This window comes from Cinclus cinclus, chromosome 9 (assembly GCF_963662255.1).
Source record: "Cinclus cinclus chromosome 9, bCinCin1.1, whole genome shotgun sequence".
NCBI classification, from domain to species: domain Eukaryota; kingdom Metazoa; phylum Chordata; class Aves; order Passeriformes; family Cinclidae; genus Cinclus; species Cinclus cinclus.
In genome coordinates, this window is record NC_085054.1 from 25473765 (window position 1) to 25491386 (window position 17622).

The following is a 17622-nucleotide window of genomic DNA, read 5'->3' on the forward strand; positions in this document are numbered from 1 at the left end:
TTGCTCATGAAGGAAGTGAGACTAATCACTAGTTAAACATGGGGTAAGATGAAATCCTCATCAAAAGGCATCTAGAATCTTCTGTTTTTCTGAGCAAGCAATTCAATGAGCTAAAAAAAAGATTTGTGAAGTTAAGAGGCAATTGTACTAAGTCCTGATGATTCAAAGTAATAAAGTCCTTGCACTCATACAGTGCTCCATGAAAGAGTGAAACTTCCTAAAGAATGGAAGGAACAAGACATCCAATCAGACGAGTTTCTAGCTTGGACCAAGTGCATCATGTAGGAAATTGTATTCAATGACTTAGGGAGCTGCCTGCACATTTTTTATGGCAGGTCCAAGCAAACTCTGGAGACCTCCAGGCCTTAGAGACGTCAAAAATAAGGTGCAAGCATCAATTGATACTTGAATCCAGAGGGAAGCATCAAACACTATGAGCAGCAGAAGTGGAGGGATTTGGTTCTGGGCAAAAGCTAATGACCACTAGGACACTAAAAGGATTTTGTTCCAACTTTGTCTATTCATCTTCAATATCTGAGTTTTAAATTAATAGGCAAGCTGAGAAGGGAGAAAAATCCCACTAATAATAATACGCCTTAATGTATTTTCCTCCTTTTCCAAATGTAGATCAAATTTTTGGCTCCCATTTGGACATGGTTTGTGAGCATGAGAAATCTACAGTCCCTCAGTTTGTAAGACTCTGCATAGAAGCTGTTGAAAAAAGAGGTGAGTACCAAATTATCTGATACTTTTTTCCTCTAATAATTAAAAACTTTAACCTTGTAACTCTGCTTGGATTGCCAGGGTAGGCAGACATTACATTCTATAATATAGTTATGAATGGAACTATATCACATTCTCTGTGTCTTCATTTTCTTTATATGATAAGACATTAATAGAATTCATTCATGCTGATTATTAACAAGTTTTTTTGACGTTGTTGTTTTGGTCTTTCTCTAGGTAAGCAAATGTTAAACATTGATAACATGTCAGTAACTTTCATTCTAAAGTCCCTGGTGAATATAAGGCCGATATTTTTCCTAAGTCTTGAATTGTATTTAACCAAAATAAATGTTATTCTAGTGTGACCATTTCTTTTTAATGAGTGCAGGTGCCTAATTTTTACAGTTATTTTAAAAGCCATGATATTGCAAAAAATACTGAAATTAGTATCCATCCTCATTAAAAGTTGTGATTAATAAGAAGGATTTTCATAGTATAAAAAAGATGGACTTAACACCGTTGTATGCCTTCCTTTCTGCAGAGTGTATCTTCTCTCACTGAAGGTCATTTTCTTTGGAAGGTGCATGCAGTAGATGCAGAATCTTAAAATGTATTGTATAAAAATGTGAGGCTTCATCACCATCTGTTACAAGTTTACAACTTGTTCCAGGGATCTGGGGAAACATATATCTCGCAAAAGATAGAAAATTTATTTTCAGAATAAGGATGGGTGAACCCATTGTCACTGCCATATACTGGAGTCTTAGAACAAGAGAATCCATGAAAAATAAAAAGATACTTGGTGTTACCCACTAAGGAAAAAGCTATTTTAATTCTGCCATTGTTACCTGGTTTTATAGTGAAAGGTGCAATAAAACTACCCTGGAGTTTCAAACTCAGGGATATTCATGCTTTAATTATACAGCAAAGAGAACATTGGGATATTATTATTCCCAGAATGATTGGCAGGAAGTCAGAGACTGAAACAAACTGGAGATCGTTCAGTAGGGGGAGATAGTAGCATTGGGTTTTTGTGGAAGAAGGCTTGAGGCTGGATAAAAAAAGGGGGAAAATGTGTGAAGTGACTATTAATAGAGGAGGAATTGTGAGGTGAAATTCAGAACATGAGAAGGAAAGGCAGAGATTAGATTGCAAAAATGCCACTCCATGCAGAATATGTCTAACAAACTGCTTGGTTACAACCTCAGTACAAGTTCCCCCAAGAATGTGCTGGATATTTCATAGATGTTTTGGAGTATGTGACCACTCCTCCAAGTAGAAGTGAGGCCAGAGGTCTCTGCACTGCTGAACAGTAATAGAAAAATTCAGGGAACGTAATTAGATGTTTACTGTCTGTGTGATTTAAAAAAAAAATGTTCATATTAGAAACTGGATGTATCACTATTCCTTCAAAGGGGCTCAACCTTCTGAGTAGTGCATTATACTTCTTGTGTTTCCTTCAAACTTGCTGTGACTTATAAAAGCTTAGCCCTTTTGGTCAGCCTAATGTGTAAATAAAAGCTAATCACATGGCATGAGATAAAAATTTCATGTTACCATTATATTTACGAGTTTATATTTGATATGCAGTTTTTTCTATTATCGTTTTCTTGGATTAAGACGCTTGCATTTACTCACATTCTATTTACTCAAAGTGTTGTTTTTACTAAGTTCTGGCATAAACTATCTCAGGACAGCAGTAATTTATGTGAAGCTAAGTCCAATGTTTATGCAAGCTTCTGATGACATTTTATGCCGGGGTTGGTATTAGGAAGCAGTATGTGGAGGTGCCAAGCCTCCCGGCATGGCTGAGACTCAACAGATCTGAAGCCCTCCTCTTAATGGCCAGATATGCCTCCAGCCAAGATACTCAACTGCAGAGTCATGGGAAATACTTATGTACCAATTATGGGAAAGGCACATTTAATGAAAACTGTATGTTTACTTTCATAGTCTTAGTAAGATGGCCTAGATACTCGGTACAGCTGGCATATTGGCTGTGGTAGAAAAGCTTTCTTTTCCTATTTAGAGAATATATCATCCACATACTGTAACTGTACCAAAAGAGTTACTTGCGTGATTTGCTTAAGATAAAGGATTGTTAGGAAAAAAGACCTTAGGAGACCATCCCTAAATGTTACTTACAAAGCATTCGTACTCCCCTGAATGGTTGTGTTCTTAGCTATCAGCTCATGGATTTAATTGTTATTCACCTACTGGTTTTCCATTTGTTTTTCTGATTTTTCACGCATAATCATTGTGCACAGAAAGAAAGTCTAGCAGTGATCTGAATAAACCATATTAATTAGTACATTTTCCTGTGTAGACGAGGTTACACACAATAGCCAAATGTAGCAATATTCTCCCACAGATTAAAAATTTAGAGGTTGTCATTAACCATTGGCAAGACTTCCTGTTTAGTTACACTATTTTAAAATGAACATCATAAAGATGTTTATTCTGATATATTCTGCTCTACCTTGGATCAGAGTTTGGTCATTTGTCCCCTAGTTTGCTTCCTCACCATTTCAGAAGAGGGGTGCTAAAATCTGATCTAAAAAAATCTCACACCATAATGTGCATTTATCTATCCAACAAGGATTTACTTGTGAATGCAATAAAAATGAAATAAACTCCACTTTTTCAGCCTTCTTTTGTGTTTTTAATTATTGGAGTAGAACTGTGAAGCAGAAGGTCTTTCGCCATTTTCTCAGCCATCTTGCAGAGCTAGTAGTGGAATTTAATAGAGAGGCAATAAAAATGTGCCCGTTCTTGGAAACTTGCAAGGAAATTGTCACACTGAATTTTTTTTTTTAAGGAAGCTCAGTTTTTATCTTAATTCTTCCTGTATTTATGAATTGTTTATAATAATTACTGAATTATTAATTCATAATTTTTTATGAACTTCTAGTCCTGATTCTTGAGCTATCCAGACCTATGTCTCTAAAGTCAAAACTATCTTGGGAAAGCATGTTGTATCCTTGGTATTTCATGCAATATCCTAAATGGAAAAACCTCCCATGTCTGTGGTGTGACTTGGTGAGGATAAGAGAATAATTCTACACCATGCAGCAATCAGATTGAAGAAATACAGGGTCTACTCAAACATCTCCAGCATTTCTTCATTTTCTGTCTTCTCAGGGACTTCAGGGAAAAGCTTTTCATGGAACAGCATATTCTGTGGTTTTTTTCTATTTCTTCTTTTACTTTGCTATTCACAACCAACTTGGGTGGACCTCAGGTTTTTCCAGGGCTATCTGTTGACCTGCCCTTTTCAATCTGTATTCCTGTTTCTCAATCTGTTTTTCAATCTGCTTCGTCCTTCTCCCTGGAAATTGTCTGACAGGTAGCACCAGCCCTGAGCTGAGCAGAACAGCAAGGAGAGCCTGGGACAATCCTCCCAGTGCACTGCAACTCACACACTGTGAACTTCTGCCAAGGGTGGGGCCCATTTTTGGTGTTTCTAGCCCAGATATAATTTCCAGTCATTTCTGGAGTCGCCTATTTATTTTGTTATACATGACCCTTTAAAATCCTGGCTGACTTTTTTTTTCATTTTCTTTTTTTTTTTCTTTTAATATTTGAAAAACATGAGTAGAACACATTAAAAAAATAAAAATATCAGTCTGTGTTGTACCTCAACAACATGCCATCCAATACTTCTCATATCAGTGTTTTATCGTGTGAAAACAGTCTGATACTAAACTCTTTTCCAGGGAAGATCATTCATCTGTGTGTCTAATGACAGAGTAAATGAACACTCAAAGCAGTCCATATCCTAAACGTACCCAGGGTATCCAGTGTGGCTTGGGTTTTATAAAGAAATACAGTCCTAATGCTCCAGGGAAATATAATTTAACTTTCATCTCTCTTTTGAAACATCCTTCATTTTCTACCTCCATTCCCAAATCCAAGTTAGAGCTCTCAAATCAGCCTAAATTACTTGAAAAATGACACTGCAGGCAGCAAAGTTGGTGATTCCAGGTACCGTTTCCATTCTAAGCTGGACGTTGCAGATATTGTTTTCTGTTGCTTTTCTTGGAGCACGGGATGCTCTGACAGGAATGATACACAAAATTACATATTTGATTCAATGCCTAAAAGCCACCCTGGGATCCGTAACCTTGCTTAAAGATTTAAGAAAGACCTTTAGTCTACTTCTGAGAAGGTTCTTAGCTTAGAAAACTTTATCTTTCAACTTTACTTCTTAGCAGCTGTTATGTTTTTTTGCTGTCGTTTGTTTGACAGGATCCAGTTATAGGTTCCGATGTCTGTTTAAAGAAACAGGGAGGTTGTTGGCTTTAAAATTCCCTTACTGCTTGTGTGTTCAACATTTTCCCAGGCTTTTCTACATAGTTTGCCAAGTAAAGGGACTGACCTTTTGTAGCAAACACTTTTTCATTTCTAAATGCTCACTTTGATTTTTGTCCCATTTTATGCTCATTCCAAACTGTTTACAACCCACTAAAAATGACTGTGAATTATATGTTTGTGTAATGGATTCCTTTTGTGGTTGGAGTGGAATGTTTACTTTGAACAATTAGTTATCTTTGGGCAGATTATAGTGACCTGAAAAAAGAATGGCTAAAATTATTATAGTACCTTAACTATTTCCTTTTGTTATCTTCTCTGTGTGTCCAGTGTATTATTTACTGGGTTTCATTGCTCTGAGACCCAGGGAACAAATCATCTTAAATAAGAGCAGTGACAAAAACCCTTCTGAGTGTGGGGCTCTTGGCTTGGGGGTGATCTGGGGTAGCACCAGTGAGATTTCAGAGGGCACCATTAAGCACTTAAAGGCTGGATGTGCGATATTAAGAAGGCATGATTTTGAAAAAAAGATTAACTTCTTGCTCTCAAAATTTCAGATTTCTCACAAGCTTCAAAGTCTGACACCCTAAAGTGCCTAAAACTGATACTCATTTTGGCTTTAATTAACTTGATGTTCATAGCTGCGCTTGATTGTGCACAAGACCATTGCAGACATGCAGACATACAGTCTCATGCTGCAGAATATTCAGGGTCTAAGGAAGAAAATGCCTTTATGGGCAAAGATAAAGTACCTTATGGGATGTAGTAAAGAAATACAGTCATCCCAATGGAGAGAAATGAAGATAAAAATGGTATTTTAAACTACCTCACCTCCCAAATGCCATGCTGACTTGTGACAGAAGGTTGTGTCCCTTTCATCAGTTTTATCTGTTAATCTAAGAGCTAAAGTGCAGCTAAAAGCACTTTAAAACCTATTTAAAAAAAAAAAAAAGAGGAAAAAAAGTGATATTTCATTACTTTCTAAATCATATATCACTTAAAAGGTAGTCAGTATTCTGGTAGAATGTTTACACAGAGGAGAGTTCACTTATCTTAAGGAGTTAAGCAAAGAGGAAATGAGTTTTTAAAAATATAAAGTATTGTGAATATATTTATGTTGCTTGGAAAAAAATGAGTTTTTAAAAGAGTCTAATGCTATCTCATTTTCTAATGGAGGAAAATACTACACAAGAATTTTAAAAGACAAAAAGAATCCCAAACACCACCTAAAGCTGAGGATTTCCATGCTGGCTTTGGGGTGGTGGAGTGAGTGGATTATAAACCAGTGAGGATGGCAGAACACACAAAGCTTGTGTAGCCAAGGAATGGATTCATAACTACTGTATAAAACCCCTAGAAATTTACAGAATTGTTTCGGTGGGAACAGCCCTCCAAGATTGAGTCCAACCATTCCCCCAGAGTTGTCATGGGCACCATTAAACCGTGTCCCCAAGTGCCACATCAACACAGCTTTTAAATCACTCCAGGCACGGGGACTCCACCACCTATCTCCACCTCTGCATGTATTATAATTCTCATTATCAGGTTTGAGTTCAACAGCATGTTCCTCAGGATTTATTTAGTTTAAACAAAAATTTTAAATTTATTTGGTACTCAAAAATTGTTCATTCTCATTGCCGAGGACCTGAGGGAAGCGCTAGGAAAGTACAGGGTAGCTCTGCCAGGGTGTGCTCACCACCATCTTGGGGCTCCCAGTAAATGCACAGTGTTTCTGGGATACTTCCCAGCACGGTTAGACCAAACCCATCAGCCAGTGGCATAAAGAATTTATTCTGGCAAGGCTTCCCTGAGAAGGGAAACCTCAGGAGACTGACCTATCCTGTGCCATTTTATATTTCTCTCTGAGTGCAGGATTATTCTCCAACAACACTTGGCCCCTGAACAATCACTGTAATATACTCTACATTTTTTCACTCTTGTATCTTTCTATCCTCAGAGCAAGAAATTCTTCATGAATAGCAGTTTGTTTCCTACAAGTTCATTCATTGATTTTCAGTACTTATTCTCGTCTGGAAACATCTTTTCCAAGCTCCAGTTTGATTCTCCCAGGCCTACACATGCTTCCTTGCTTACTCTGATATAATTTTACATTCTGTTTCCAGTGGCTTTAGGATTCAGTACTCTGAAAGTACAGAGATCATGTTGCTCCTGCTCCACCAAATGATCTGAGCTCCCAGTTCTGCTAATTTTGTACTGTTCATTCTTTCCCACTTTGGGATAATCTATTATGCTTGGATCCAGGCACGCACTAAAAGCTAATACTTCCATGAAGAATGTGCAATTTGTACTGTTTAGCTTGTGATGAGATTCTTGAAGTCTTTTATGATTCTATCTTGTTCCAAGGAGGGTTTTGCTCCCAACTTTTATATGCACTGAATGTAAAAGAAAAGAGGAAAAAAAAAAAAAGGGGGGAGAGGGGGAACAAAACAAACTGATAGGAAAAAAAATTGCATGCACACAAAAATATCCAGCAGTTCAGCAGATAAAGCCTTTTTTCCAGGGAATTCTAGTGTGCATAGTGTGCAGAAGAAATCTGTTTCTGAGGGCATTGAACTATGTTTACTTTAAAGTGGCCAGTGAGCATAAACTCAAACCTAGAGATGAATGCGACATAAAACAACAAAGTTCTGAGAAAAGCCCTTGAAAGTTTGTGATTTAAAATATTTGGTGTTTTTCTTTTTTTTTTAATTTTTTTTTCTTTCTTTTTTTTTTTTTTTTTTTTAATAAACTCTTCTTTTGAGTAGAAATTAAGAGCGGTTGAATTTAGTGCAAACATATTGGCAAGCTTTCCTCAGCCATTTCTGTCTTCAGGCTCAGGCAATCCCACTATAGCCACCTTTCTTAGAGTAAGAGCCAGTTAATAGTGTTGTGCAAGGTCCAAGTCAGAGCTGGCTCTGAAGGGTATTCACTCTGGGGCCTCTGTGTCTGCTAGAAAGCCACATTCTGAGTTAGAAAAAAATATCAAGAAGTGTCAACAGGAAACATCACGGAAGGGCATATAAGACAAATTAGAGAAAAGGAGACAACAGACCAAATAAAAAAGCAAAAAAAAAAAAAAAAGGAATAAAAGCCTTGTAATGACAAGGCACAACAGAGAATAAATATATAATTATTTAAAAATTTGAAAGAAGAGACTAACTTGGTTAGAAGATGAAAAAGCCATAAAACAGGCAGGCATTTGCACCAGTTGTTGTCTTTGTCATAGTTACCTGATACCTGGTTCATTGATTAATCTGTTCCAGACAAATGTATCCATTTCTATGAAAAAAAAATGGGGCGATTTGTATCTTAAGCTGTGCCAGTAACAACAAGCAGACACTCAGTGTGCACCAGAGTAACATTTACAACGCCTGGGCCAAATTCATGCCTTGTGTAATTTTATTGCTTTTACTGGAATTACACCAGAGATGAGTTTGGCCTTTTGCCTTTTTCTAGCATTGTATAATATATCTATTTGTGAACATGTAGAGGGATACAGGGCATTTTGTCTTCCGAATTTTCCATAAAATCCTGTTCAATGGGCATAATAAATAAAACAAACCACTTAACCTACGAAATAAAAAAGAATCAAACAACGTTTCTAGATATTAAAATAATGTTAATACACTTTGTAAATCAAGGAGTTGACACTTGTACACGCTGAAACAAAAAGTCCAGAGAAATTGAAAGCCAGCTGACTCTGTGTGTGTGTTACTTGCTCTGTGCCAAAGAGAGAATGAAGCTCCTGACTCACCCCCTGGTCAAAGGCAGATTCAGGGAAGATCATACGTGAGGGTATTCACCTCCCAGCCATGAAAAAGGTGAAAAGAGAGACACAAACCTCCTCTCTTTTCCCCCTGAATAAGCTGAGGCTGTGAGGCACCGTGCCCTGGTACAGTACACATGCCATCACAGACAAGGAGCTGGCAGGATTTCCACTGCAAACCCCATTTAGTCAGATTTTGCAGTTCAGCCATTAATAGAACACTTTGGGTTAACACTTGACAAAATGAATCTTGGCCTAGAAGAGATGTTCACTCACACACAAATACGCACAAAAATAGAAGTTAAGTCCATTAAGTTCCTTTAAAAGGAAAAGAGGTGCCATTTCATATCCTTTCAATATCTCTCTGCTTAAATAGAAAACTGTATTTTTTAAAATATTATGAAAGCATAACTCCACAATGCAAACTAATCACTTCTCCTATGGAAAAAAAAAATAGCTACTACAAAAACACTGTAATTTTTTTTAAAAAAGTTTTGCAGCAATAAAAGAAAACACACTAAAAAGGAAGTTTTACTGTCTGTATGCCACACTATGAGGTCAGTTTAAAAAAAACTGTCTTCTTTTTTTTTTCTGCCTGCAATCCAAGACAGCAAATAACTGCAGTTGTATTTTATTACTTCAATTATTTGCTGTAGCAGCTTGTGTTACATCAATGTTTTAATCATATAATACCACAGTCTAATGGGATTGATACCTAAGTGAGAGGAATTGTACCAACAGAGAGCTTCAGGAAGGAGGCAGAGGGCAAAGGAGGAGGACAGATTAAAAAGGAGGCTTTATGTGAAGGCTTTCACTTCTTTGAGAGAGGATTTCTTTAGCTTGTTTTGCTCCCCTGAAATTATGAAATTGATATTGTTAGCAATCTACTAACAGAATTGTCCCTAAATTGGCTACTGCATGATAACCCACCAGGGAACTAACAAGTCTTTCAAAGATCTCCAGTTGTCTGTTGGCTCAGCAGATTGTTTCATTATGATCAGGATCCACACAGCTCATGGATCCAATTATATAGCAAACCCATTTCTTTTGTCTTCACTCAAACAATGGTTTGAGAGGAAGGGCCTAGATGTAAATGAGACCAAAATGTGAGCATTTTGTTTCATAACACAACAGACCTCTTGGATCCTCCAGCTCTCTCCTTGTGGTTCCTTCAAGTGCTTTTTTTGGTGTCAGAGATGATGCCTTTCAAATAACTGAAGTTTTTTGGGAAACAGATATTGCAATCAGAAACTGCCTTCTCATGTTTATTCTGCATAGGTTATTTCTTTCTATAATTCCTGCTTTATTAATATAAACCTCTGTCCACCAAGACGGACTTCTCTTAAGGGACCTGAATAGATGTATTCTGAGGTCAATACTTGTGCCTTACAGTTAAGGAAAGGGGTCAGAGTTTTGTTGTTTCAGGGCCTTAAGCTTTATCTCTTTGAAATAAATAAAATAAAATAAAATATTCAGATTTTTCTTCAAGATTTAAAACAAAGGACAGGAACCTGTTTAATTGCCAAGATTATGGGCCATTGGCAGGTGATACTGTGGCTCTTAAAATCACCAGGGATGCCTCCAAACCCAGGGTAAGGTGATACCTCTGAAATGTCTTCACTCAGAAGATAAGAAAGACCCTAAAGAAGTTGTTCCATGACTCTCCACCTCCCCAGGAAAATTTCCCCCAATATTTCAAACCTTATGCTTTGACTTGTCAGTCCTGAGCTGACATGATGGTATGTTATAACACACCAGAGTAGCTGCCACCAAATTTCTTTGCTGTGCCAGCAAAAGCAACACAGTGGTGTTGGAGGTACCACAGCTTTTTGTTTGCTTAGAAATGAAATAATTCTGATGGGTGTATGGTATCAGCAAGTGTTGAATTCCTTATGGTGATACTGATCATGTTGACTTAAATGGAAAACGGATCAGCTCAGAAACCTTTAATAAGAAAAGTTTCTTCATGTGCTTGTAGTGATGCCCTGTGGAGCCAGGAGAACTAAAAATCTGTCAGCATACTTGGTAGAAACTTTGTTTCATGGTTCTCTAACTCATATGATTGAGATTAAAGTGAACAAAATCTTGGCACATAGCTTGGCAGGCGAGAAGCATTCCTGTGTTTGTGTGTGAGACAGAGGGACAAAGAGAGGGGGAAATTTAGCAACCACTCATTCCGTGTTAAATTATCAGGTGCTACATAGTTTTAATAAACCTTAGTAGAAAGATAAGATACATCCTCTGCTATTGAAAACTGCTTTCACTTAGACTACAAACTTAGCTTTGAACCAGCTGAGCATCTCCTCTAACCACTGAAAACAAAACCATTCAAATTCTCCAGCCCAAACAAATTGCAAGCCAGACTTGAATCCAAACAAAGAGGTGGAAGGTTCTGGAAGGGTGCTATTTATGCAGGCAGGTTTTCCTACTTCGACACTAAACTGGAACAGTTACAAAACATTTTATTTAGTGCCCTCATCTGTGACCTCCAGGACTGTCCTTGCAGCATGGCTGCAAAGACACGGTATATTTTAATACTTTTCAAGCTCTCATGATGTGGATGCCTGAAAAGAATCTGAATTTGCACACTAGAAATGGTTCACAATGGTGTCTTTTATTATCTCTGTTTCAGTTGCATTTTTGTGTTCTGATATGCCATACATTAAAAACACAAAGGCCACAGCTTACAGCAAGAGTTTCTGCTAGAAACTCTGCAACTGCCTTGGATGTCTGTAGAGTAAATGTCTTTAATAATTACTGGAATTTTCACCAAAGAAGGAAATTAGATATGGGAAGCACTTTATGCCAACTTCATCTTTCCAAGCCTTTAGAAATACTAGAGGGCCTATGTGAACCTGAGTAAAAGGGATGAGATTGGATTTCTACCTTCCTTACATCATTCCATGCCACAGTCATCATTAAGACACAAACACAACGATTCAAATCAAATTTCTTCCTGTAGCTTTAAATTATAAAATAATTCTCTTCCATGAAACATATCAAATTATATTCATAGTTATGCATTTACTTCCCCCTAAATTCAGCTTACAGATATACAGTGCATTTTATTGCCAGTAGCTAAGGTTTTTTTCTTATCAGAAGTCAGTATTTTTATGTATTTCTTGCATATCTCAGCTAGGTTTTAGTTATATAATTTGTATTTAATTGACTTTTTTAATTTACATGTTTCAAAGCAGAAAACAATTTGTTTCTTTCCAGACCATACTTTAAAAAATCTTTTTTGATGAGTCCCTGAGCAATTAATACGTAAGCTTTCTGCTATTTTAGTGTACTCTATCCTGGAATGTGTGTCAAACCATAGCATGAAAACTATGGAGCTGCTTCTGCCAAAGTAATGAAAGATGTACAAGTCTCCCGAGTTTTGGTACTTACAAATCTTTGTGATCCAATTCAGGTGTTTTATGGTTTCTGCAGACACCTAGACTTAGTCCATTGCTGTGTGTTGCTTTGGTGATCAATTTTTTCCCAAATTATATGGAGGAAAAGAAAGAAAAAAAAATTAAGTTGCTTGAACTTCTTTGGGGACAGAAAACACAGTGGAAATGACTGGAAAAATAATCTATCTATATATAGATATATATATAGCTGTAGAGTCCTTCCGCTAAGATGGCAAAATAAAGTGGAAAAATATGTAGACACAATAGGTTTGTGTCATATTAAAATTAATGTCTCTGTTGTTTCCTGTAGTACTGCTTAATGCCACTGTTTTGTAACACTAAATATGAATTTCACAAAAGCATTAAAGTTTTACTTCTTGGGCTGCAGATTTATCACACTAAAAAATAAGGTGGTTGGGCATTCAGTGGAATCCCATGGTTTTCACTATTATTGGGTCTTGAAATGTGAGCAAAGTTCCCTGAGAAAGACTCTATTAAGGTAGAAGTTATCTCCCTATGCACATGCACACACACACCTTTGTGTTATCACATTTATATGTTGGGCAGATATGCAATGCTAAGAATTCAGAGTTGGTGTTGGATAGCTGTGTGAATATTTATCTTACAAGAGAGCCTCTGGGTATTCCACACAGCCTGGACTGCAACACCCAAAGGTGTCTGATAGTGAGCCTTAGACTAAAGAATCTACTTTTTAAATGTTTACTCCCTCTTAAAGATAAAAAGCAACCACAAGGATAGACACCTACAATACAATGTGAATAACAAAGACCACTACCAAGTGTTCATTAGAGCCCCAGCTCAGATTTTAGAGCAGGATTCTGCACATTCCTCTGTTGGAAACTCAGAACCTCTGTGTTTTCTGTCCCCAAACAAGTCTGATTTCTAACTGCAGGACACAAATCCAGCCTTCTGTGCTATGCAACAAAACAAGTGCTATCAAGTGCCCCACTGATATTTCTTTCACTGCTATTGGACTGTAACAGTTAAACTGTGCCTTGGCATCCCTTCCCAGCGATGCTCAGGGGCTGGAGGATGTGTCCATGGAAAGTTGAGTAGGACCTGATCCTGGAGATAACAGAAATAACCTTGGGATGTCTAAGCCTGGACAGAGCACAGTGTCAGGTTATGGAGTGCTGAATCTGTTATAAAGAGTGTTTGGCCTGTCTGGACTCCTCAGCTATCTCTAAAACAAACAAAAAAAAATGGAAGAGGCATGTCTCTGACTTTCAATTTACTTCCTAAATATCCCTAGTCCACCTTAAGCTTCCTATCCCAGCCATTACTACTACTACTACTACTACTACTACTACTACTACAAAAAAAAAAAAAAAAAAAAAAAAAAAAAGTCTCTTTGCCAAGCAAAGGTGCTGCAGACTAGAAAATGGAAACTCCTTACCCATTTTGGCTGAAGGTTTTCCTTGCTCATGTACAGTCCTTCCACTTCCAACAAAGTCCAATAAGAAGCAACACTACTAAGGATGGGGAGGTGACATTACTGAGGTCTAATTTAACCTCTCACTATTGTGAAAGAAGGGAAAAGATTTGTCCCTACTGTGCAATAATTTAGCTTTAAAATCAGCATTGGGAACAGGGGATGTTTGGAGAATTGTGGCTGTGCCTTAGCTTTAACCACAGTTCCTACTGGTGCTGTCAGTGGACATGACTGGAAGTTCTTCATACTCCTAAAAGGAGGTTGGACCCCCCAAAGTGCAGCTTCCTTTAGTGTTCTGATGAAAAAAAAAACAAAAGGCATGAAAGGCATGTTGTCCGTGATGATGGATCCCCAAATGAGGCACAGTTCAACCGAAGTGGGAGGATTTAGCAAAATGCATAAATTTCTTGTCTGCTACTGTCTGTAAGAGGCAGATCTTTACAGCAAGCCTAAGTCACAGCTGGCTTTTTCTGGAATGGTTTATGCTCTTGACCCTCCTTGGCTGTATAGCCAATAGGGAGTTGTCAGGCTACATGTGTTTTTAAACTTCTTTCAGCTAAATCAGAAATCCAAAAGCAAAATACAGCTCTCAGCAGTATCATGTGGAGTTGTGACAATCCCTGGAGGGTTGGGGTACATAAACCAATGAATGGATTACAATGAGGCATAAATGTAGTATTTTCATCCATGACAGATATAATCTTGAGCCTGTATTTTTCATGTTACTTAACTCTTTCAGAACATAATGTGTGACAGAAAATGTCTTATAATGCATATTGCAGTAAATATCAGTCAAGTATGCTTTATTGCTGAGCTCTACATGTTTCCAGAAGTTAACAGGCACAGCTGGGATATAAGAAATGGCAATGTTGTATATATTTCTTGAACATACAAAATACCTTGGCTCTCTTCCCCCCCACCCTCCACATTGCATCCCCAGCTGTTCTGATCATGTCACACAGTGGATGAGTTTTTCCATCGTCAGCTTCTCCTAAAATGATAACCTTTATTCAGGCTTTCATCCTTCCCAAAATAAACAGCATTATCCATATTGTCATCACATTCAAATTAGAATATCAGAGTGTGGCACAGAATAATAGAAATGGAAGGTGGTAAACTGGCTGTACCTAGCAGAAAATGCTCAATGCATGTGACATCTTCTGATTTTAATGTAAAATAATAGAATGATTTGCATTGGAAGGGACCTTAAAATGATCTCATTCCACCCCTTCCATGGGCAGGGGCACCTTCCACTATCCTAGGTTGCTCCAAGCCCTGTCCAACCTGGCCTTGAACATTCACAGGGATGGGGCATCCACAGCTTCTCTGAACAACCCATTCCAGTGCCTCACCCCCCTTGATCACTCTTGGTTAACATTAAAAAAATTGTACTTGATAAAGTAACAGAAAATCAAGGAAATCTTATTTTATTTCAGATGAATTAAGGATTGGTCAGAGTGGACCTCCTAACCCGTACATGAAAAGCAGTAACTGCAGCAGATGAAAGGGAATAGGAATGGTGAAGGAGTTATTAAAAGAGAAAACAAACACGTAAACAAAACAGAAATAAGCATTCTCAAAATTAAATACTAATGTGTTACAGAGAGAAAACAACTACTTCCAAACATTTGGCAATTTCAGATATTATACTGTGTTACATGAAGACAATGTTATTTCCTTTTAAACTGCCATTCCATTTAAACCAGCAAGCTGATGTGTGTACTTGAGGTCTGTGTTTGGTAGGCATTTTTTCCCCTTTAGCATAAACCTTGTTGATTTAAAAAGTGAACAAAGATGAATCAGGTGGTAAATGTATTCATGTAATCATTTTCATTAATAAGCTGTTATAAATAATAGAGGGAAGGTTTTAAGTGTATAATTCTCTGTCGCACAATTGAGATTTTTCCACATCTTCAGCAGTAAGTTAATTAGAATCACCTGCATTTTCTTGGGCGGACACCAAATGGATTGCAAACAAAAACAGATTAAAATAGCTGTAGCTCATGGCATACAGATGACAAGATTCACAAAGAGGACAATCAGGCAATGAAAACCTCCTCTTTTTCAAACATTTTTAAAGGAAATGCAGCTCTTGTGAGTCTCTGTAAAAAGACGTTTGTAAGTGTTTCGCTGAAAGACTAGAATGGCTTTGTCTCTGATCCCATGATGAGTGAAAGAAATGTTTAAGAAAGATCACTTTACAGAGAGATTCAGACTGAAATGTGATGACTGTGATTCAAGCCAAGCCAAAAATTACAGCTCAGAATTAAAGGGGATGGACGTGGCTTGGGAATCCATTTTCCCACATTCCTGAATCTCAATCATCCCAGCCAATGTTTAAAAGAAAATACAGTGGAAAGCAATGAGGTCACTTTGTTTAGCTGCAAGAAGTGGGACTAGCAGAATGGCAAAAGTATATATTGGGGGTAAGGGCAAAATTACAGCGAGCACATTGTGTGTTCGACGGCTTCATTCAAAACAAATATTCCCAAGGCTTAGTTTAGTTTCCTGTTACAGGCAGCCTCCTGAGGAAGTCTTGTTGTTCCTGGGGCTTTTAAACCATAAACTTCTTGAATGTCAAAGCACAGCACAATAGAGAAGACAACAGAGGCAGAGCAAGCTTGATTTGGGCATTAAACAGCAGCCCCGCGTAGCAGTGAACTGTGTGCTCATTTAAATTACTTTTGCTTTGTACTCTTGCTGCCCTTATTTATTTGTGTATAAATATCTAAGTGGAAATTCTACCATCGAGTGATATGAAACAGAATGAGGTATAGCTTCCATCATATTCACTTGTTACTCATTCTCAGTATGTAATGCTCATATTCAGTGTTTTAATTGCTTCCATTAAACAGTTTCTATAGGGTCTTGAAAACAATAAGATCTTAGTCAAGCTTTTCTCCTTTCATCGCATCTTCAAGTTATTACTGCAAGAAAAAATGAGATTCTCTTTTTATGTAGGAATGCCCCTCATCTTCTTGATATTATTGCAGTCAAACATAGAATTATTTCTTTTCAGCTAATTTCCTAAAGATATTCACCAAATCTCATGTCAGACACCTCCAATAGAGCTGTTTCATAGCCTTTTAAGGACTAGTACAATATTCCCTTTCCTTTCTTTCCCCCACTATCTCTGCCTTAACTGAATTCTAAAACAGATTTGGATTTCTACTTAGAATAGAAAAAAATAAAATCTTGTTGATGTTACCTTGAATTCAGGCTTGCTATCACAGGCCCTGCAGTTGGGCAGTGCTGGAAGAAAATCCAGTAATTTCAAATCACATAAAGTATACAGATGGAGAGGACATTTCTCCATCCTGTCTTTAACAGGAAACAACAAAGCTTTTATTTTATGTTTCATGTTATTTGCCTCGCTATCTAGTGCAGTGTTTTACTACGGATCCTGTTTGTAGCCCATGAAGAGGTTCAGTCTCATCCCTGCTTCTTTGATACTCGTCTATAATTCAAGGATTATGTTAGTCCTGCTTGCTGTAGCACTGAGCTCAGAGATCATGTTCAGCTCTTTATTTAAAATAAACCTCAAGTCCTTTGTAGCCTAAATCCAGAGCACTGGATGTACCTTGTGTTTCTCCATGCTAAACCTGATTTTGCCAGACTGTGGCTGATTAAAGTAGTAGTTCAGATCTTTTGTAACTTTACCTGTCCTTGTCATCATTTAATATCCCCCTGACCTTTGTGTCATCCACTTATTTTGCCAAGGGAATTTTTTTTTTCTCTCATTGTCCCATCTCTGATAGAGGTATTAGATGGCACTGGATGAGAGCTCCGCTCTCGAGAGCTGTGCCAGTTCTGACCTTGCTAACTGATATCTCCCATTAACTACCACATTTTGAGGTCTGTCACCAAGCCAGTTTTTAATCCATGTAATATATGCCCTGTTAATTCTATAGAATGCAAGTGCTTTAATCAAAATGTCATGTGGTACTGAGTCAAAGGCGGCACAGAAAGCC

General features: G+C 37.5%; 1 protein-coding gene across 1 annotated transcript in view; it reads left to right on the forward strand.

The window, feature by feature from the left end:
* The window catches only part of ARHGAP15 (Rho GTPase activating protein 15), a 320948-nt gene that overhangs the window by 194318 nt on the left and 109008 nt on the right, over positions 1 to 17622 (forward strand). Inside the window, exon 10 of the mRNA XM_062498346.1 lies at positions 628 to 726. Coding sequence (XP_062354330.1) covers positions 628 to 726 — 99 coding nt within the window. The remainder of the gene's footprint in view (positions 1 to 627; positions 727 to 17622) is intronic.